Source organism: Asparagus officinalis, chromosome 4, assembly GCF_001876935.1.
Source record: "Asparagus officinalis chromosome 4, Aspof.V1, whole genome shotgun sequence".
NCBI lineage: Eukaryota > Viridiplantae > Streptophyta > Magnoliopsida > Asparagales > Asparagaceae > Asparagus > Asparagus officinalis.
Window position 1 is genome coordinate 113,204,495 of NC_033797.1, and position 21,585 is coordinate 113,226,079.

Below are 21,585 nucleotides of genomic sequence, written 5' to 3' on the forward strand. Positions count from 1 at the left end.
AAAGATCGATATAAGAATTCTCGTCTCACCAAGGAGACTAGAATCTGAAGCGGATATCTCAACCAAGTGAGATATCGGCTCTTCCTCTCATCAGTTCTAGGATTGACCTGTGGAGGGATCCTAAAACTATTACAATGGCCACAAACTCAAACAATCAATTTTACGTGGTTCGGCAAACTGCCTACGTCCACGGGGCAAGGAGGGGGATCTACTATTAGAGAGAAAAAGAATACAAATAGGTTTACAACTCTCACAATCTAAACCCTCAAATAGGCTCCTTGCTTTTCTTCACAAGAAAAGGTCAGCCTCCAAATACTTTTTCTCTCTTCACAAAACCCAAGACAGATACCTCTCTTTCTCAGCCGACTTTCTCCCTCTCTCTGCACTATAGCCGCCCTTGAATTATACCTCTGCCTTGGTCCGTAGCCGCCCACAAAACTCCAGCCTTGGAACTTGCACCTCAATTTTCTCCTCTGCCAAAAACACGCCGCACAAGTCCAAACTCCTTGCACGCCCATCGAAACCCTAGGAAGACCGTGTATTTATAAGCATGAATTGAGTTTTCGGGTGGGCTTTCACTTTGTCCGCTGGACAAAACCGAAATCTTCACGGAATTGCTTTCACGTGCATTTTGTGGTCCCCACATGAAACCTTGCACTTCACGTCCCTATCATCACACGTTTTCATCTCCGCTTAATTCACGTGGGTTGGCCCACCACTTCTCTTCACACCTTTTTTCTCCTATGGTGAAAATAACAAATAAGTAACTAAAATTTATGGCATTACATGGACAATGTGAAATCAGAAATCGTTTCTGAAATATTGTTATCAAGCATAAAATGATAGAAAATTAACTGTTAATCAGAAAAGAGTTCAAGAAAAGCCCTAATTTTCCCCTGTGATACCTAAATTAGGATATTTAGTTCACATGGGATTATGACATAATTAGGATGTTTGAAGTTGAATTAGAATATAATTAGGTTATTAAGAAAATTAAGATATTTAGTTTACATGGGATTATGATATAATTAGGATATTGAAAGTTGTAGTTCACAGATGATTAGGATAATTAGGATAGATTTGAATTGAAGTGTAATATCTAAAAGAGTTAAGGATATTTTTATCTGCCGAAAGATAGATTTGAATTGAAATGTAATATCTAAAAGAGATAAGGGTATTTTTGTCTACCGAAATATTTTTCCGAACTCATACTTTTAAAGAGAGTATATATATGTTATGATTAAATCATTTTGAAATAAACTTTAGTTGGAATGATTACAATAAATACATTCGAGAGGTGTTGTGGGTGGAAGTATTTGAGGAAATAAAGTGATGAAAATTCATGATTTACAATGCTCTATAAATTAAAATAATTAAATATAGTCTGACACAAAAATATTGGTTAACTTTTAGTACAAAATTACTTTATAAGCGAAATTCCATATTATAAGGTTGCTCAAAATTAGCCCTTCGGATCTAGCAAATACTTCGAATTTGGTAAATAATTTAAAATTGTCCTTTAAATGAGAAATATTTATACTTTACATATCAGAATAATTTTTTAATTTTAAAAATAAAATCAAAATTTTTAATTTATGTCTCTTAGACAAGACAGACAAAACAACGAGATTCCATTAGCTATTAAGAGATTGATTAGGAGAAGGATCTATTTCCATATTAAGGTTACATAGTGTAACACAAGCGAATGCACTAAGGACTACATAGTTATTAAAATTATTTATGATAATGTTGAAGATAAGAAACTGAGGGGGTGGGGGAGGGGGTTAGTCAAGTAGAATTTAAAATTAGAACTGTGATAATTTGTGCGATAGTTTTTTACAGTATTAATCAATTGAAACTAGAACTAGAATAAAATTATACAGTATTACAAGTAGAACAAGGATAACGATAAAACAAATTATCCCACTTTTATCAAATTTATATAGAAAAAAGTTTCTCAAATTGTCTCAAGTTTTAAACTAGAGCTAGGTGGTAAAAAAAACTAGAACTTTCTTATTTGAATTTTTTATTTTTTAATATTTCATTTGTCCATCATCTTTGAACCACGCCATAAGATTAGATCACATCTCTCTTCTTACACTTCTATTTAATGTTATTTTAATTTTTTATTAAATATTAGAATTGTATAATTACTTTAAATTTAAAGTTATAAATTTCATGTTTATTTATAAAATTAATTAAACTTGAGGGATGACGGAATGATGTCTAGCAGATCAAAAAGAAAGAGAAACAAAATGAAAAACTTTATTTCTAAATCTGTATTACAATAATGATTCCAAAAAAAGACAAAAAATTACAAAGTACTATAATAATAATATCTTATAGTATGTCCAATAGTTCTTCAAGATGAATTAACACTAAAGTAAATAATTATTATTATTAATGATAAATTTAAATATATATAAATAGTAGTTTTTTCATCAAATTACATAACTTATATGCTTCTTTACTATTAAAAATTATCCTTACTCAAACTAACAATAGTCCCACTAAAATATCATGTTTTAAAAAATAACTCACCCCACTTCAAAACATTACCCATACTAAACATTGTTCCCCTTCTAGCAAAAATACTCCAATTAGGTAACAGACCCTGAAGGAATTATTATTGCTAACTGATGGACAGATAAAAAATTTAATATTCCAAATAATTACACTTTTATATTTAAAAGTATATCATGTTTCTGTTATGCTAAGACTTATTTACTATTTTTGAAGGTGGAGAAATCACTCTATTAGCCTAGGTTAATTTATTGAGATGACAATTAATCCCTTGAATATACTCTAATTAGCATAGGTTTCTGAATGACAATTAATCCCTTGAATATATACTCCATACTTATCCACACCCGAAACTACTTCTGATAGAAAAAAAAAAGCAAAAAGCAGGTTTTTGATAAATTACATGTAGGTATACTTATTTTCAAAATTACATCATGTTTTTTTATTGTTCTAAGACGTATTTACTATATTGAAAGGGGGAGAAATCACTCGAATTGACTCAGGTTGATAGAAATGATAATCAATCGATTGAATATCCTCTAGACTTATCCATCCCTTATAACAACATCTGATAACAAATTAATGCAAAAAGAAAATTTTTGATAACTCACCTATTGCCATACTAGACTCTTTTGCGTTAAACACCCCATCTCCAACCAATAGCAAAACAAAGATAATTAGGTTGGATAGTAAATAACAGAGCACTATTTCAAAAAGAATATAAATATAAGTGCTATGTTATATTTACGTATTACATGTTTTACGTCATGCAGAATTGAATCTTGAACCTGCTGTTCCAACTTCCAAAAAGAAGATTACGACAGAGAAAAATGATTGAATATCAAGGGAATATTACTTAAATATTATACATGTTCTGAGTTGTCGAATGTTAGAAAACTTATTTATTAGATTTGAGACGTATGAGTTACGAATAATGTGTTCGAATATGAAGCACATTTAGATCTCTAATTACAGAGAGTTTGACTTTTATAAAATTTATGTCTTCTTTAGATTGTTCATTCGCTAGCAGAAAATGTGATACTGGATGTTAACTTTCTAAAATTGTTATATCTTATGTTGTTATTTAATGAGCTTCTATATACGAACTATACTTCTATTACTTATCTTTAACACGTATAAAACAAGACTTATTTGAGTGCATGCTGTGCATTGTTCTCCGATTGGAAATTATGCTCGCTATTGAGTACCTTAAAATAGTCAGTTCATTGGATGTTGAGAATTCAATTTACTTTTAAGTACATGTTGAGTCCCAAAAATGTCTAGTGCATGTAATTGTCTGGAACGGGCTAAAATACTAGAAGATAGGGATTGAAAGAGGCAAGTGTATTTTGAAGAGTCTTCTTATGAGCAATAGCTCGGAACATGGAGGTAAGATCGAAACATGGAGATAAAACCATGCTTAGTACGAGCTAAAATACTAGTAGAATTAATAACATAACAACAACCACCCCCCACCCCCAACAACAAAAAAAAAGACTTTGGGGNCCCCCCCCCCAAAAAAAAAAAAAAAAAAAAAACTTCTTTTATCTCACTAATCCCCTTGAAACTTAGGAGTTATTGCATATAACCCCCTAAACTTTGTGATTCCACTAAATTTCACAAACCTTCTCATTTAATCTTTAGATTAACAGTATCAATTATAACATCTTCTCATTTAATCTTTAGATTAACAGTATCAATTATAACATCTTCTCATTTAATCTTTAGATTAACAGTATCAATTATAACATCTCATGTGGCAAATATGTGCTAAGAAAAAGATGAAAATTATCCCTTAGTCCCCAAAGGTTACCTATTTTTCCTTTCAATAAAAGGGAATATTTTGAGGCTGAAGAAATTTTCGTCTTTTCTTTTTCTTTTTCAGGCATGTGCTTAGCTAGTGACATATTAGAGCGAATGGTGCTAATATGAGGATAAAATGAGAAATATTCAAGAAAGGTTTAGCAAAATAAAAAAGTTCAAGGGGGNTTCTTTTGAATAAATATTTCTTATGTAGTTCACCAAGTCAGCTATGCAGATAATGAATTGCAAGTCAAACTACTATAAATTGAATTTTTATTTTACATTAAACGGCTAATAGTCAAGGAGAAATATCTTGAAATTTTTACAAAACTTAAGCTTATTTACAAGGACTCGTAACTGCTTGTATATATTCTCACTCTCAGTATTCTTCAATTCTCTTCTCTTTAATAATCTTTCATCTGCAAAAAAATTAACAAAGATATTCAAATATTACTTGCTCCAGTAATAATATAAACAAGAAGAGCATTCTTCAGCAAACTCATCGCTGGCACTGGATTTACTCCGAGATACTTCATACAGAAAATAACAGATAGCTTGCCTCTGGTAACTGATCTCTCACATCAACAGACAAAAACCTTAGCTTCTCTTTGGAAAGGAAACTTCGAGGAGTTCCCAGAACTCGACAATCTGCACTCTCATTCCACTAGTTGCATGCGATTAGAGTACAAGGGAGTGTATAGAAAATAATAAAACCGGAGTCAAATCGTAGCCACAACAGTATTCATTGGCCAAAACCGAGTACCTTATATTAGAGCCGCTTAATTCTTTTGGAGTAACAATGCTAACAGAGTAGCATATAGTATATCATATCAAGAAATCTGTAGCTTGGCCCAAAAGTATTTACTATGGTGATAGGCTTGATCTTTCCTCAGTCACACAAATAGAAACCGCAGAATAGTCTTCTTATTTCCTTGCGCGTTGCTGTTTGTGGAAACACAAGCATTGAAAAGTCGAATGCAGGTGCAAAGAAGAACACGCAGATGATGACCAACCAATGGATTTCCAGCGAGTAGAGCATGGTCGTCCTGTTGAATTGCACAGTTGAAAGCTTTTAATTAATATATAATGATAGGGGACCAAAAGTAGGATGTATACAAACTTGACAGAGTGTTTGAAACAATGGCTCTTAGACTGAACGATTTGTCGTGTTATAGCTGGTGAAAAATCAGCCTTCCGAACTTAGCTTCTTTGTTGAAAAAGACTCGTAACTTCTAAGTCATTAAAAGGATATGCTTTTGGAAATAATATGTATATGTATACTCATATGGTAAGACCTCCTTAATAAATTATAAATCCATGCAACAGCAGAAAATCCATAAATACATTGTAGCAAAAGAACCGAAGTTGACATAACTGCACAGGTAGTGAATCTTACTGAGATCAAAGCAAAACATCAGAAAATGCATACCTTTGGATCATTGTTTTCTGTGGTGTCCGTTGGCTCGCAGTTAGGGTTCCAGAAGTAACAGCTAGATTGAAAACTGTCTGATGTATCAAAAGAGAAAAAAGAATCATTTGATAGTCGAAATGTAATGGCTGTAATTTGATAATAACTACTATATCTACACTATATTATATCCTACCGCTGATCCCAGGAGCACCATGCTTTCACTCACAGCCTGAAATGCAAAAACATCAGAAAATGTATGACTAACTAAAATCAAAGGAATCATGCCACACACCAATATGATGTTTATAAATAATTCAAACAACCGCAACAGAAGCCTCAAGTTCTTAGCAGGCTCCACAATAAGTTGTCCCTTGCAGGGGCTACATCTAATAAGCAAACTGAATGAATGAGAGATTTTTATACATTGCATGATTATTAATATGGTTGCTTGGGTAGTGACTGCAAAAATAAATAAATTGTTGATTGGAAGCCTACAGGAAACAAGCATTTCGAAGCTGGGAACCTAGATATGACTCAAAACAATCAAACGTGAAGTTATGTAGCCAACGAAGCAAAACTTTCAGTTCATGTAAAAATGAAATATCCATTGAAAGTTGAACTACCTAACAAGTCATGTAAAATAATACTCGTAGTCGTAGACCAAACATGCTTCATGAGGGATGTATTACTAAAGCATCACACACACTTTCACATTAAGTCAAAGTAAGACCTCTTATTGATTCACATAACTTGAGTTAATACTTAGATTGAGATATTAAGGTTGTTCTGGCAAAACAAAAATACATGACCTTGTTCGTAATTTAGCTCAATCACCAAATCAGGCAAGAAGTAGAACCCAATATTACCTGCAAAACAGTACATAAACAATCCATCTAGAATCCAGTAAAGTACCAGTTTATGGAATCAGCCAGTCAGGAGAAGAAAAATTGCATGAGGGGCATGGAGGGACAGGCTAATATGGCGTGGTCTTCAAAAGAACTAATATACATATTCAATATAATGATAATATAATTGGTACTCTTTATGTTGATGGATGGCAAGCAACCATTCCGCCACATTTTTATCCAAAGCTAAGAGGAGAGACATTATCTTTATAAAATTACACGAACAACCAAAACACAACATTAATGTTTATGCCAAATTCAAATTAGTAAGAAGCCATGGAAGATAAGATGAGAGGGGTGGTGAATAATGAGACATGGGAGTTGGTCCCTCTTTCTCACGGGAAGAACCAGTTAGATGTCCGTGGGTGTACACATCAAATTGAATCCTAATGGATCCCTGACTCAACTAGAGGCTCGAATAATAGTTAAAGAATGCTCTCAAAGATATGATGTTGAGTAACATGACACCTTTTCTGCTGGTACTTAGTGTATCAAGTTGTTTGCTTATTTTTGCTGTTTCCACTTATCAATAAAACCTTTTCTTCCAGAATCTTTTGACAAAGAGGTTATATGAAGCAACCGTCGACATTAATTGCTCAAAGAGAGTTGGAAAAGGTGTGTTAACTAAAGAAGTCATTATATGGTTTGAAACAGACTTCCAGGACTTGGTTTGGAAGAATTTCTATGATTGTGCAAGAGTTTCCGTCTGCACTGCACACAGAATGATCACTCTGCTTTCTTTAGGATTTATCAGAGGAAGAAGATCGTGAAAGTTGTTTATGTGGATGATACAGCTAGTACAAGAGATCATGAAAAATTAAAAGGTCTGAAGTTAGTATCTCTCCAAGTCTTGCTTTCAAAGGCATAAATATTAGGAGGAAGTAAATATGTACCGAGTTCAATTAGGGCCAAAACAAATCATGTAAAGAATAAAAGATAAGAGAATATGTTCCAACTGAAAATAAACAAACCATGTAAAGGGTAAAAGACAAGAAAATATGTTCCATTTGAAGAATATTTAGGCTGCAAAAAGGTAAGATGCCAGGGTTAAGGCTTGGCTAATATCTTGCACGTGGATAAGCAGGCATTCTTCCCTTCCTCTTCTCCTTCCGGTGGAAGGGAAAAAACAATAAATTTCTCACAAAAGAATTTTGTTCTGTTACAGATCTTCAATTCCTTTTCTGACTTTTGCAATGTTCATAGAAAGGCTAGCAAGAAAGTTTTTGCAATGACAGAACATAAAATAGTGAAGAACTCAACTTGAAATTCTTGATCTGGGATCTTTCTCTTGTTCTTCTCCTCCGGAAAAGAAACAGGAAGCAAAAAGATCCATCATAACTATAAGGCGAAGTTATGACATGATCTAAAAGAGAGAGAGAAGGTGAATGTATGAAAGAGCAATTTGTACATGTATATTTATTATGTTTTCTTTTTCTTGTCCATCCCAAGTCATAGAAGGTGAATGCAAGAAAGAGCAAATTTCAACATTGCTTAAATGTTGAACTTCTACCTGATGTGTTAACTTGGTGCTATGTTGTCTTAATAACTACAAATAGTTGAAAAGGGGGATCACATCTGAACTTGGTTGCAGGGACCTGAAATCTTGCAGAAATCGAAATCCATACAACCATGTGAAGTACCAATTGATTTATCAAAGAGCCACCAATCCTGCATAGAATTTAACCAAGAACCCAAATCACTAATGATAACCATAAGAATAGGGCTCAAAATAAATGAACATGAAGGAATGAAATGTACATGGCTAGTTGCAGATGAATACTCCCTCTCGTGGGGATCAAGATAAAATGTTTAACATGGTAATTTGATCAAAGAGTGATCACGAGGATTGGACAATGGAGCAACATTGTTGCTAAAGATTTTGATTTAAGGATGCTAATGATTTTGATTTAAGGATTGCCAATTGTGTTGAGACTTTCTTGATAGTTTTGAGTTATCAATCATGGGTATTATTGTATCCAATAAATCTTGGAGGCAGTCCCTATTGCTATTTCTCCATTGTTGTAAGCTAAAGTTGGAGGGCGTCAACTTCAATCGTTGGAATATTTAATCTTAATAGTGAAGATTGCTTAAATTTGGCATGTTGTTTTCCCCTATGCTGTGGAGAGTTTTCCGTGTAATATCCTGGTTTCACTCTTCTACTCATCTTCTACCTTTTTGCATTATTCTATCTATTAATCACTCAACGCAGTGATTGTTCCGCTTTGTTAAACAATAAAATCTCATTCATAGTTCAAAAGGTACAACTACTCCCCTTTATATAGGGATACAAAAACAAAAAGTTTATTGCGTGGTCAATGTGGGACTAAACACAATTACCTAATCATAATTATTCTCTTAGTTACAATGCTAATATCTCTCAATCACCAAATCTCTAATTTATACTCCTAATATAATTATAACATTATAGATCTCCATAATATATTCCTTAACACGTTTCAAATGCCAATAAGTGGTATTAGTGTTGTGCTTCTTTGGTTATTTGCCATATTTTGATTAGTGCAGTAGAGCGCAAGTACCATGATTGAAGCTTACTACCTCAAACTATTCTATTTTGTAAAAAAACATGCATGACTTATTTGATGTTGTTGAGGACACTAAATCCAGGAACCTGTATAAGAAAACTTGGAGTAAGCTTAATAAGAAGACAATTTGCATCATCCACCTATAGGTGGATAATAGTATATGTCAACATATGGCCATTGAGGCGGATGTAAAAAACTCTAGACAAAGCAGGAAAAAATCTATATGAAATGCTTTCATTATTAGAAAGCTTGTTGACTCAAAATTTATAGATGGACTCTCTTGCTGAGCATCTTAAAGAATTTCGGAGCTTGGTAAACCAGCTTAATACAATGAAGCTAGTAACAAAAGAGAAGCTTATGTACCCCTGAGTTGTTACCTTTTACAGTTGTGAGATGATGCAGAATTTGTTGAATGCACTTCCCTTAGCTATATCGCATGGAAGGAAAGTGAATAAATGTTGCGTGGTGCAATTAATTGACAAGTTAAAACTTAAATGCAACATGTCCATTGTATTTACCAAAGGGTAATAATGGTGGCTTTAAGCTAAAAGCAAACACTTCGGCTATATTTGTTCATTTGGGTATGAATTTATGCAACAAAAGCAAAACAAAGAACAATGTTCTTAAGAGTGCAAGTGCGAGGTTTCTGGAGAGGATAAAAATAAACAGGTTTAGGCTTTATCCTTGTGATTCAGATGGAATCTTTTCCATAATGTTGAGACTTTCCTTGTCACTTTTGGGTTACCAATGAGGTATTGTTGTATCCACTATATATTGAAGGATATTGGTCTCTATAGTCATTTCTCCATTAATGTAAGCTAAAGTTGGAGACATCAACTTTACCTGTTGTAATCTCTATTCTTAATAGCAGACATTTCTCGCATTTTCCCCCATGGTTTTTCCTTCTATGCTGGAGGGGTCTCCACGTTTTATATATTGGTGTCGCTCTTTCACTCATCTCCTACTTTTTTATACAATTTTATTTATTTCTATAACCACTCAATTCTATAATCACTCAAGGTGGATGGATCATTCGACATTAAACCAATCTTCTGATTAATAATCCGAAACAAAGAAAAGTCTTGATAATCAAAATTCCCTATGATGCATATAGAAAAGGTCTAAATTTTGCTCTGTACTATGTCGCACGGGTATGGGTATGAGTGTGGGTACCGGTGCGGGTACAAGTACGGGACATGGCGGGTACGGAGACACGGCTATATAAATATTTCTATACACATATATTAAATACTGAAATTAATAATTTATATGACCAGTGTTTTAAATAACGGCCGATAAATTGGTATATCCGTGATTTGTTGGTTTTGGAGGCCTTCCGCTATGATAAGTTCAATTTGGAATCGGTTATCGTTTGTAAATGTTTTTCGACGATAATACGACAATAAAGTGAGTTATCGGCCGATTTTGTCAGCCTAGATAATCAAAATTATCAGGCTTTAGTTTGGGTTGTAATTTCGAGTAACTGGCACTTATTCAATGGCCTTTAAACTTGATCTAACTCGACTTCACAATAAAATCAAAATCCGACCCTTAGTCCTTTGTCATCCGTTCTCTCTCCCCTTTGTGTGGTTGTGCCCTAACCCACCCCCCCATCGACTCCTGCTCTATGATCTCCATCAATCTCGCGCTCAGCTCCGCTCCGCTCCTCTCCTCTCCAGACTCCATTGATCTCGGCGCCCTCCTCCGCTCTCCAATCTCTCTGATCTCCATCGACTTTAATGCTAAGCTCTCTCAATCCACTTCAACCTCATAAACTTCGATCCTGACCTGTTCTGAATCTTCATCGACTTCGACGTTGAGCTCTCTCCATCGATGCCATAAGACATTGACTTTGACTTTGACTTTAACTTCAACTTCATCAACTCAAACTCTATCAACTTCAACATCAACTATAAGCACTATTATAAATAGCGATAAATAGCCCCGCAATAGCGACGCTAATAGCGTTAGCGGTCCCTTCCCGCGACGCTATCATCCGCTACGCTATCGCGCAATAGCAGTGACATATTGCAGAATATGTCTGTTCGTAAAAGCGGCCAATAGTGTGTCATAACAGTAAATAGTGAGCGATTGCATTCGAAATTTGCTTTTTGACTGCTATTTAAAAACGGTTTGAAGCTTCTTTTTTTAAAATTAAACTCAACCATTGACCATTGCATTCTACCGTCTCCTGTGATTTTCAGTATACTCCCGTCACCTCTCATAGCCTCTGCCACCTACCTTAATATTTCCTCTCACCTCCTTCATCGTGGGTCCGTAAGCTCCTCTTAGGACAGTCCTGTTACCGCTAAGCTCTTCTTCTCGAAGACGACGATTTTTTGACTCTTCCGGTCATCTTCGGTGTTACGTGATGTTTTTACATATTTATTTCATGTTTAGGATCTCTTTAAATCATCCAATATATACTTTTAGATTTCTTAGATTTTTCTTTAACTTTTTTTAGTGTTTATACATATCTGAATTAGACCGCTATTTGACTTTGCGCTTTTTACCGTTATTTTACCGTAATAGCCCGAAATAGCCTTAGCGATGCCTCACTGCTACGCGACGCTATCCGCTATCGATAACATTGACTATAAGTTTGTAACTTCGACTTGGACTCTCCATCGACGCCATCAACTCAGATCTTACTACATATCTCGATTTCAAGCATTGAAAAGCAAATGAAGTTGAAGCTGTAGAAGAAGGTAATATTGCATCAGGTTTATTGTTTCAAAACGACTTCAAGGTCATTGTTTTCGGGTCCCCCCCCCCCCTAAAGAACACTTATCCGTATACATTTTTTTCTTTAAAAGATTTTTGTACCTAAGTTTTGTGGATGTTAATTGTATCAGGTTTATTGTTTTAAAACGACTTCAAAGTCATTGTGTCCGGTTACTCTTTTTGAAGGTTATACACTCGAATGGTTTCATCGTGCGATCAAGAAGCAAATTTCTAGTTTCCACCATTGGTTAGTGATTCTAGATATGATTATTTACATTTTAGTATGTTTATATGTTATTAAGTATGGTTAAATTATATTTTAGGATATTATATTATGTATATACACCATCCGATATTTTACTCCGATAAATACCACTTATCCCTTATATATCCTCGATATATCTCCAATATCTGCTATCTAATAATAATGTTGTCCGTCTGATGAATCCCAATAACCGATATTTAAAACCTTGTATATGAGAACAAGGATGATAATTAAGATTCTTATAATAATTTTGTGTTTTTTTTATTATGCGGATTATAAATTGAAAAATCGTTAGTTTTTGAACTAGACATCCAACTGACCCTTCAAAATCATATTCGGAAGTTGACCAATGTCAAACGGGTTTCAAGAAGTGAAGTGTAAGATAAATGTCCAAAAAGTGCATGACAACTTGAGTACATGTCCAACTAAATATATATCCAATGAGTGTCCAAGGAGTTTGGGTAGAGCTAAGTGTATGTTTTCAGTATAGGTATAGCTTCATACTAGAGGTACCCAAGTAACATAGGCTCTCTATTTTTCTCTTCACCAAAAACCTGACAATTTGACTACATAATTTTATTCTTTGTTTTGCTTTTATTGCATAAACTCACCGAAATGAGATTATATATAGCCAAAATGTTTTATCTTTTGACTTAAACCCGCTATATAACTTTCTTGTCTATACAATGCACCCATTGCATTTACCATGTCAATCAATAGCCTCATACAAAACTTAATCACTTCTCATCAATGCAACACAGCAAAGAATGATGCCCTCAATAATTTGAGCACCTAGTCAGAAAAAGGAAGTGCGCTTTTACATTACAAAAGTGACAAGGTACCACCTAGTGAAAGAAGGAAGCAACAAAGTGCATAATGGGTTGAAATTGTTGAAATGTTTGACTTGTATTGAATTGAACATGGAAAGTAACCCACCTAGAATGGCTCGAAGAGTTGGTTAAAAAGGAAATACGGTGTGAGATCAGTGGGATAAGCCCAAGCATCAACCATGGAGATGATTGTATACATGGTTTAGATTATAATCAAAACTTCATATTGGTGTCGAACTTACTAATCAATCCACAATATGACATCTCTTAGCGAAATTCTTAAGCTTGCAGGTTTCGCTAGGCCTTCAGTTCACTGTGGTGAGGAATGACACTCTTAGTTTGTGTCCACTTGATAATAGGCACGGTAGTCTGCCAAAATACATATAAAAGAAGATTTACAAGCTGAATTGATCCGTCTAGGTAACCAGCAAAGAAACTACATTTTTGAGATTAGTCTCCATCATCGGCCCATGATGGAAACCAAAGGATTTATCCCCATAATTCCTCCCTATGAATTAGTGAGAGATTGCTTGGAATCAACCTCATAAAAGCCAATAAAGTACTTACGTTGAAATACAAGGGACATGGTGGTATTCGCCAAAACATGTATTGTGCATTCAGTTAATTACCAAAAGTAATCCAACTAGAGTAAATCCAATAGTTTAAAAGAGAAGGAAATTAGGTCTAAGAAACTATGAGGATATCGGGTATATTGTTAAACAAGATTATACTCCATTAAACATTATCCTTTTGAGTCAATTGTGTTCCGATCTTACAAACCAACTTATCTAGTTTTATCTCTTCTAGTTGGGCCTTAACAAAATTTTCAGTGGAGATTAAGGTTCAAGGTGTGGGTTAGAATAAAATAGATTATTGACACTACACATGAAAGATGAAGACAGCAGTATGCTGATCTTCAGTATGCTGATCGTCTGAATCATGGACAGCAAGGTTCTGATTTTAAAAGCTTAGGACATGAAAAGTTCGTGCTTAAAGAACTTTATAGTAGGCGGCTTCAACCATTATTTTAAAAATTGGTCCGGGCGTCCGTTTAGGCACCCGCCTAGGCCTAAGCGGTACTATGGCTGCCCACTTGATTTTTGAGAGCGCAAAGGCAAAACATGGGTTTCTTATGTGGACTCGCTGCGTCAAAAAAGAGTTTATTGCCTGCTTAAGCATAACTATAGGTCAAGTTAAGATAGATCAGAAAGAACTCTATCCAAGTTCATCTCAGATAAAATGATGAAGATAGGATTTTGAATCTTCCCGGTGCTAAGCAATGCCTAGGTCGCTTGGCACTATGTCCCGCACCTAGAAACCCCTAGCACTTTCTAAAACGTTGGCTTCAACAGAAGAAAAGCCAAGCCTATACCAGATTGCTCAACCAACACCGCCTCTCTCCATGACATCTCCAACCAAATCCAAATTACATCTTAAGCTTTAACCAATGTATAATCCCTAAAACCTGACTTAAACCCTGCTGAATCTAAGTAGAACAACATCAAAACTTAAAAATAAAAACTCCAATCCTGGCTTCTAAAACTAGCACAGCCCGTTGACAGTGAGCTGCACGAACTTCGAAAGATGGTTAAAATTCCAAAGAATATAATTGGTTCATAACCTGTGTTACTTGAAAACTAAATTACCAATTAACTTGTAGCTTGCAAAATCAGCAACGCCCCTGTCAATCATGATGACAGGGCCCTGAGGAAATTTGAAAGTTGATCTTCAAAGATGCTCATCTACTTTATAGTTTATACCTCATCTAGTATTTCTCAATGAGACTCTGACCAAACATCCATAAAAGATATCAGCATCGTCTACCAAAAAGGAAAGGAAGGAAAAAAGAAATTCAATACTACAAATTTTTTAGATTTCTGATTGAGAAGCCAAAGCAGAAAATCATAGATCTCTCTAAAGAACTCAGTGCCCACATTAGACTTTAAAAAAATATTCTAACATTTCCATTTTGGCTAAAGTTTGCATTATAAAGTTACTACAAGATTGTCAAAGGACTAAAGCTGTTGAATAGAAATATATTTACCAGTTGGTAGCAACATGAAAACTAGATTTCATTCCTACGTCAGGTAACATTAAAGGTAGATAGTCAAATAACATAGCTCCTGAAAGGGATATATATGTATTAGCTGTCAGCATAAATGAAAAGAAGAAAGGTATCAGCTCTTCTTGCCAGCATTGAAATGTTATTTTAACATAAATGTTTCCGATTTGTACTGGTAGGTATCTTAAAATCAACATAAGTAGTGGTAATTTCTTCTATGAGATGATAATGCATAAACCTTATGTCCAATGGCACTAGCAATGAATGCACAAACTTCTTATAAGAAATTCAGGTACTAGTACTTGCCAGATTGACACGAAAAAAGAAACTTGCTAAAAGTACCTCCGAGTATGCTACACTTCGATGAGAGTGGTAAAGCTCTCAGTCTCGAAGGCCAAGTTCAAGGTCATCATCTTCTTCAAAACAGCCTTAAGAGGTAGCCATGTTGCTCTTTCCTCTTCTTTTTCTGCCATAACTTAAATAGGACTATGGGCAGTACCACTACAGCAGCCACAAGAAGGTATATCAACAGTACATCAGACACAGTATTCTTAATACATTTGCAGGAGGCCTCAGGTTTGTGTCCGTCTTTGGAATTTGATGGATTATCACCTAAACCTGAGTAAAGTGGCAAAAGAAATACTTTATATTTAAACCAGGAAGAGAAGAAAGAAAAGACAGGCTACTAAAGGACGCTGTAGAACAAATTACTGTAAAAACCTAAATTTATCAGCTGAAACAGATCAAGATGTAGAAAAAATTACTAATTAAACCTCAATTTGTATTGCATGTAGTATACTATAGAAATTTGTAGTACAATGATTTAACTTGCATATAATGTACAACAGAGAATTGTTGTTATAAATCTCAGAAACTTCCTATTGGCTTACGAGCAACATCTATGAGCACCAGCCCCACGTTAAAATATCAATTTGTTCTTGTTATGTTTTTGATACTGCTAGAATCTAATATAGAAAACTAGAGGCCGTTTAACCTGATTAGAAGTTATTTTAACAGATTTTACATCCATGGGAAAAATGGCTTTATAACCCTTCAGAACATGTCCAGTACCTTATTGTCGTTTTGTAATAATTTTACCGAGTAAACAGCTAGACAAATAATACACGTAGGAATATGGCACATAAAATTTGCTTCATATTTATTTACAAACTTATGAAGCCTAAGATCTAGATCTATAAAACCCAAGTCAATTTACATTACCTAGCAACAGAAACAGTTGATGATATTCCTACTTAATAATGTTCTCATATGTGTAAATGGAGAAATATATAAACTAGTTATTCAGACTTTAAGGTCCATTGATTGATTTTATGGTTTGATTCAAGTATGATGATGGAAAAGCTGGTCTGACAACAGCAACAAGTGGTAAGTTTGCAAGATTAAAGTTATTAAGAGCAAGTTCAGGAGTTGAACTTGTTCTGAGCAAATAGAAAAACTGACAAGAAGTTTGAAGTCTGCATTTTGATATCCCAACATAAGACAATGTAAATGAACCAGCTTACCATCCACACTTCAATACAAACGTATATCATAAGAATTCCAGCTTCACTTAATTGATTTAAACTCTAAAATTGTGCATCAAATCACTCTCAAAATTCCAAGAAGAATAATTGAAAAATAATAAGATTCCAAAAGCTGGAATAGCTATCATGAATGACATGGCTAGACAATCACAATTTAAAGTGGATAATGTTAGACAATCAGCTAACAACAACCAAAATACTAATATGCTTAGAAAACGGCAAGGTGGTAAGACATGAAAAGGAACAAACAAGAAAACATAGATTGTATGGTCTCGATATGATGTTTTTCATGTTTAAAAAGGCACGACATTAAACAGGAGGATCACATAAGTGCATGGTTTCAAGTATAAGTCATCTGTATCACTTTTAGGCCTTTCCCAATAGGATTTTACAAGCCTTAAAGCAGTGAGCAAAAATCTTCATTAAATTTCAAAACATGTTTGTTACCCTCAGATAAGTTTAAATTTCAAACAATATCAAGTCCGTAATTTTCCTTGCAATAAATCCTAAAAGTTCAGAATGTAGATAGGAAAACCTATTTGATTCATCATGTAACTTAAGCTTGAAGGAACCAAGAAAAAACCCTTAAAAGTATCTGAGTAAGAAGCGCCTAAAGGAAAGGGTAATATATTTTCTGTACAAATGATGTTAAAAAATAAGTAAATAAATAAATAAATAGTTGCAAACAAAAACGCACGGGTAATGGATTTGCTACAGGGAATAATGCCCAAACAAAAAAAAAAACAAACGAAAACACATTTCCAAATGGTTAGAGGCACAACTATAGTAATAAATATTTGAGCAAAGAGTTGAGCAGTTCTTTAGAGGTTCAAGGTGAATGCAAGAAAGAGCAATTTGTACACATACATGTATATTTGTTATCTTTCCCCCTTTATTGTCCGTCCATAGTCATACAAATATGTAGCATGCCAGCAACCAGCCATTACCAGAAAAAGAGGACAATATCTAGGATCTGCTCTCCACCTCTTGCATTATTCCTATCATCAACAGAATCAAGTTAGTCTGCTTTTAATAAATGTGAAAACTTTTCAAAAAATGAATGAGATAAATCANGACTATTGATATAGGATGCTTTCATTAGCTCTTGGCTAGAGTGAGCCATCATTATGATCAGGTTCCTACTGAACCCCCAAATCCTCATTATCAGCATATCCAACATCTTGCATGTGCTGAAATAATCCCCCCAAAAGTATGTGGAGCTCAACTATACCCATATCCTTCATTACTGCCCTAACCTTCATCAATTGCTCCCAGTTACCACAATAAGCAAACATGTTAGCAATTAAAACATAATGATTTGGATCATCAGATGTCATCTCCAGAAGCCTCTTAGCTGCCCTCTCTCCTATCTCCTTGCTCCCATGGGCTCGGCATGCCCTTATGAGAGTTGCTAGTACTGCAGTGCTTGGTTCGAATGGCATTTGGTCAATGAATTCTTCTGCATTCCTTAATAATCCAGCTCTCCCAAAGAGATCAACCATACAAGAATAATGCTCCATTTGAGGTGATATTCCATAGAAAACATTCATTTTCCAAAATAGAGTTTCACCTTCGGTAATCATGCCAGAATGGCTACAAGCTGAGAGGATTGCCACCATAGTAAAGCCATCCGGCATAATCCCACAAGAAATCATCTTGTCAAAGAGGTCCAATGCCTTCATCCCCTCCCCTTGAATTCCATATCCAGCAATCATAGAAGTGTAGGATACTCCATCACAGTCACTCATCATGTCAAAGACTTTCTCCGCAACCCTAATCCTTCCCAGCTTAGAGTACATGTCAATCAGAGAGTTGCACAATAACTGGTAGCTGCTGTGCATGTGCTTGATTATGTAGCAGTGGAGTTCTCGTCCATACTGGAGATTTGTGGCGCGTGTGCAGAGAGAGAAAATTATCATTGCTGTCACATAATTTGGCTGAATTTGGGACCTGATCATTTCTTGAAAAGTTGCAAATGTTTCTTCTTCTTGATCTCCAAATGCAAACCCTGCAATCATTGCATTCCAAGTGATCAAACTCTTATATGTTTTCATTCCAAACAGAAGATGAGCAACTTCTACTTGCTTGCATCTTGAATACATTGTGATCAAAGCATTACTAACATTCTCAAGCTCATTATAGTGGAGACGGAGAGCCAATCCATGAATCTCCTTACCCAGTCTCAGAAACCCAATTTTAGAGCACGAGTTTAGTCCAATAACCAATGATGCAGAATCTATAGATGAATCTATGATTCTCATCTTAGATATCAATTCAAGTGCTTCCAAGTGTCTGCCCATCTGCAAATTTGCTGTAGCAATAGTATTCCAAGTGACAGTGTTTGTTTTAGATTCCTCCAATTGCATCTTCTCCAGCAAATCAAGAGATTCTACACACATCCCCTTTGAAGAATACCCTGAGATCAAAGAGTTCCAAGTAACTGTATCTTTTTGAGGCATATAATCGAACAATTGCCTTGCAACTTTCATCATACCACACTTAGCATACATTGAAATCAAAGCATTGCAAATGAAAAGATCATGTTGCAAACCTCTAATTACTATGCTTCCATGAATTGCTCTCCCCAAATCCAAGACCAGAATCTCACTGCAAGCCCTTAGAATTGATGGGAAGGCAAACTTATCAACCTCACAACCCCTTTCAACCATTTTTTTGTAGGCTAAAACTGCATCCGGCCAAAATCCATTCTGGGCATATGCGGAGATTAGAAGATTCCAGGGCAAGGCATGCTTGGTGCTTGAATCTTCTACTATGGTTTTGGCATCAGAGATTAGGCTGACAGTAGAGTAAAAGGAGGACAACCTGGAAATAAGAAAAGAGTTTCCATGGAGACCAAGGAATATTATTTGAGCATGAAGTTGTTTTCCCTGTGGAAGGGCTTTGAGATTGGTTGCCACAGAGAGGAGAGAAGAGATGGGATGGAGAAAAATAATGGAGGAAGAGGTGCGGTGTTGAAGGACAGAAAAGGACTTGAAGGCTTCGGAGATTTGGCCTTCCATTGAGAGGGACCGGATGGAACCTATAAGCAAAAGGATTTGATGGTTAGTGGGATATCTGAATTTTTCATTTTCCACTTTTCTCCTAGGAAAATTGGAAGGGGTTAAGGTCACAGACTCTTTCCATGATCTTATGATGTAGCTTTGTATTTGTGAAAGGTTGTTTTTTGAACTGATGACAGCAGAGGGGACTGAAAGAGATGTCTTCTTCTGCTGTTTGAGATAATCAGTGAGATCTATACAATCTTGTTGCTTTCCAAGACCAGGAAAATTTGTCTTTGTGCCTGGAATGCACTGCAAACAAAATAAAAGTTGCGCTTCAAAACTGATTCATGATAAGTTGTATATAAAATAAAAGATTAATCTGAGTTGGTAATGATAGAAACAGGGTACCAAAACAAACTTGATAGTAAAAAAAGGGAAAGTATACATGCTGTAGTTTATCACAGCCTTTTATTTTTCTACATGATTAGTTGCAGCCATGTGTCTACAGGTTTGAGCTTCTATTTCAAATATCTACACACAAATAACTAATACTTAACTTTAACCCATCAGTATGATGATACTTGATCTGGATAGAGCTATAAGAGATTACTATACACAATGTAGCTTCATTGGAGGAACACATTAAGTGAAAGGTCTTAGGTGGATATTCGCCTACAGAAGGATTTGTATGTCCAACATGGACGGGAGATGACATTGTTCTCCCATGGCCAGCGCTTAAAAATGCCTGAACCTTTGTTCACTTCACAAATGTTTATAAGGTGAGATATTATGTGCCCACTTTTGACAAAAACTAAGCATTTAATAGGTTATTTTACTTTACCTTAGGAATACAAACTGCACACATAAGTTTTATGAATACCTTTATTTTACTAAGTATTTCATAGGCTATTTTACTTCACCTTTATTCACTTCTCATGAGACAAATACACATGTTAAACAAAATATGCTTATACATATATTCACTTACCTCGTCTGGAATTTAGATGTGTAGTATCTCATTCATAAACTCATACGTTGTGCATGGAATGTAAATGATTATTTGATTTCTAATGATCAGAAGGATTCTATAACAAGGATGACAAGATGGGCAAAATTTAGTACATAACTGCATTAAACAATAAGAGTAATTGAGTGTGAATAAAGGTTCTATGTTGAAGAGATATAACTGAAGGCAAACATTTGGGTATATGTTGTAAGCTAAGTAGCATGGACATGGACATGAGTGCAACCGTACATGGAACATGGTAATTCCACAAAAGCAAGAGACAGATAGAAAGATGTGGCACATGACATTAGAAAATATAATAATGAAGTCTGTATATGCTTGCATGCAAGAGTCTGTACATTGGTTTGTCTTTCTGAAAACATAGAACATTTAACAGTCACGTATATGCCAAAGTTTTGATTTACCATGCCGTTTTATGCTTCTCAAAAGGAATAGGATTCGACTCTTGAATATAGAATAGCTAGACACATTTAAACTTATCATAGTTTTATACAAGTTTTGATGATTTCCCCACTAAAGTAGTATTATTTAGTGTAAAAATAAAACTAGATAAACAATAGGTGTTCTAACTAAAAACATGAATTACATAATTACTGGAAAATTGGTTTCAACAATCAGATGTCGGCAGGAACAATGGATAAACTTTCACCATAATTACCGGAAAAAGTGATAGGATTTCGCTTCTCCATCAAGTTTTTCAAATTTCCCTTTGGCAACTCCCTCTGGACTAAATAACACTAGATGTGGAACTTGAATCCAAATCTAATTAATTGCATTAACTAATCTACGTGCGTCGCTTACATCTTTCATTATATAATACGAAAAGAAAGCACTTGTAAGAGAATCTTTCGCCCTATATTTCTAAGCAATTGAATAACCACAAGCCAGTTAAACTGTGGATATATAATTGGACTGAACAGGTGCTCCGGCAGGTGCTCCAGCAGCG

At 34.9% G+C, this 21,585-nt stretch overlaps 2 protein-coding genes across 8 annotated transcripts in view; both read right to left on the reverse strand.

Annotated features, from left to right (window-relative positions):
• On the reverse strand, window positions 4,583-17,607 carry LOC109837979. Of its 4 annotated transcripts, XR_002246525.1 has the most exons (7): window positions 17,478-17,607; window positions 15,409-15,684; window positions 8,153-8,310; window positions 6,547-6,603; window positions 5,931-5,966; window positions 5,756-5,832; window positions 4,583-5,372 (listed from the first exon to the last, which is right to left on the reverse strand). XR_002246525.1 is itself a non-coding variant. In XM_020406377.1 (3 exons), the coding sequence occupies exons 1-3, from the start codon at window positions 6,243-6,245 to the stop codon at window positions 5,216-5,218; spliced, it is 549 nt and encodes a 182-aa protein (XP_020261966.1). In that variant the 5' UTR covers window positions 6,246-8,146; the 3' UTR covers window positions 4,583-5,215. The 4 variants fall into 4 exon arrangements, 1 of the variants encoding a protein (XP_020261966.1); XR_002246524.1 differs by lacking the exon at window positions 6,547-6,603; XR_002246523.1 differs by having other exon boundaries at window positions 5,931-6,603.
• The window catches only part of LOC109837980 (pentatricopeptide repeat-containing protein At1g71490), a 4,550-nt gene continuing 645 nt past the window's right edge, over window positions 17,681-21,585 (reverse strand). The window contains exons 3-4 of one of the 4 annotated variants that reach the window (XM_020406379.1): window positions 19,162-19,921; window positions 17,681-19,026 (exon numbers count right to left, since the gene is read on the reverse strand). In XM_020406379.1, the coding sequence (XP_020261968.1) occupies window positions 17,750-19,026; window positions 19,162-19,921 (2,037 nt within the window). In that variant the 3' untranslated portion in view covers window positions 17,681-17,749. Of the gene's footprint in view, window positions 19,922-21,585 lie in introns of those variants that run through there. The other 3 variants (XM_020406380.1, XM_020406381.1, XM_020406378.1) reach the window with 3 other exon arrangements.

What these genes read in the sequence shown, in the direction of transcription:
- LOC109837979 (XM_020406377.1), bottom strand. Translation starts at nt 6,245, where the DNA reads ATGCTTGTTTCCTGTAGGCTTCCAATCAACAATTTATTTATTTTTGCA. An exon ending in TGGTGCTCCTGGGATCAGCG is followed by an intron (nt 5,833 to 5,930) that starts GTAGGATATAAT and finishes TTGATACATCAG; the next exon opens with ACAGTTTTCAATCTAGCTGT. An exon ending in CAGAAAACAATGATCCAAAG is followed by an intron (nt 5,373 to 5,755) that starts GTATGCATTTTC and finishes GCAATTCAACAG; the next exon opens with GACGACCATGCTCTACTCGC.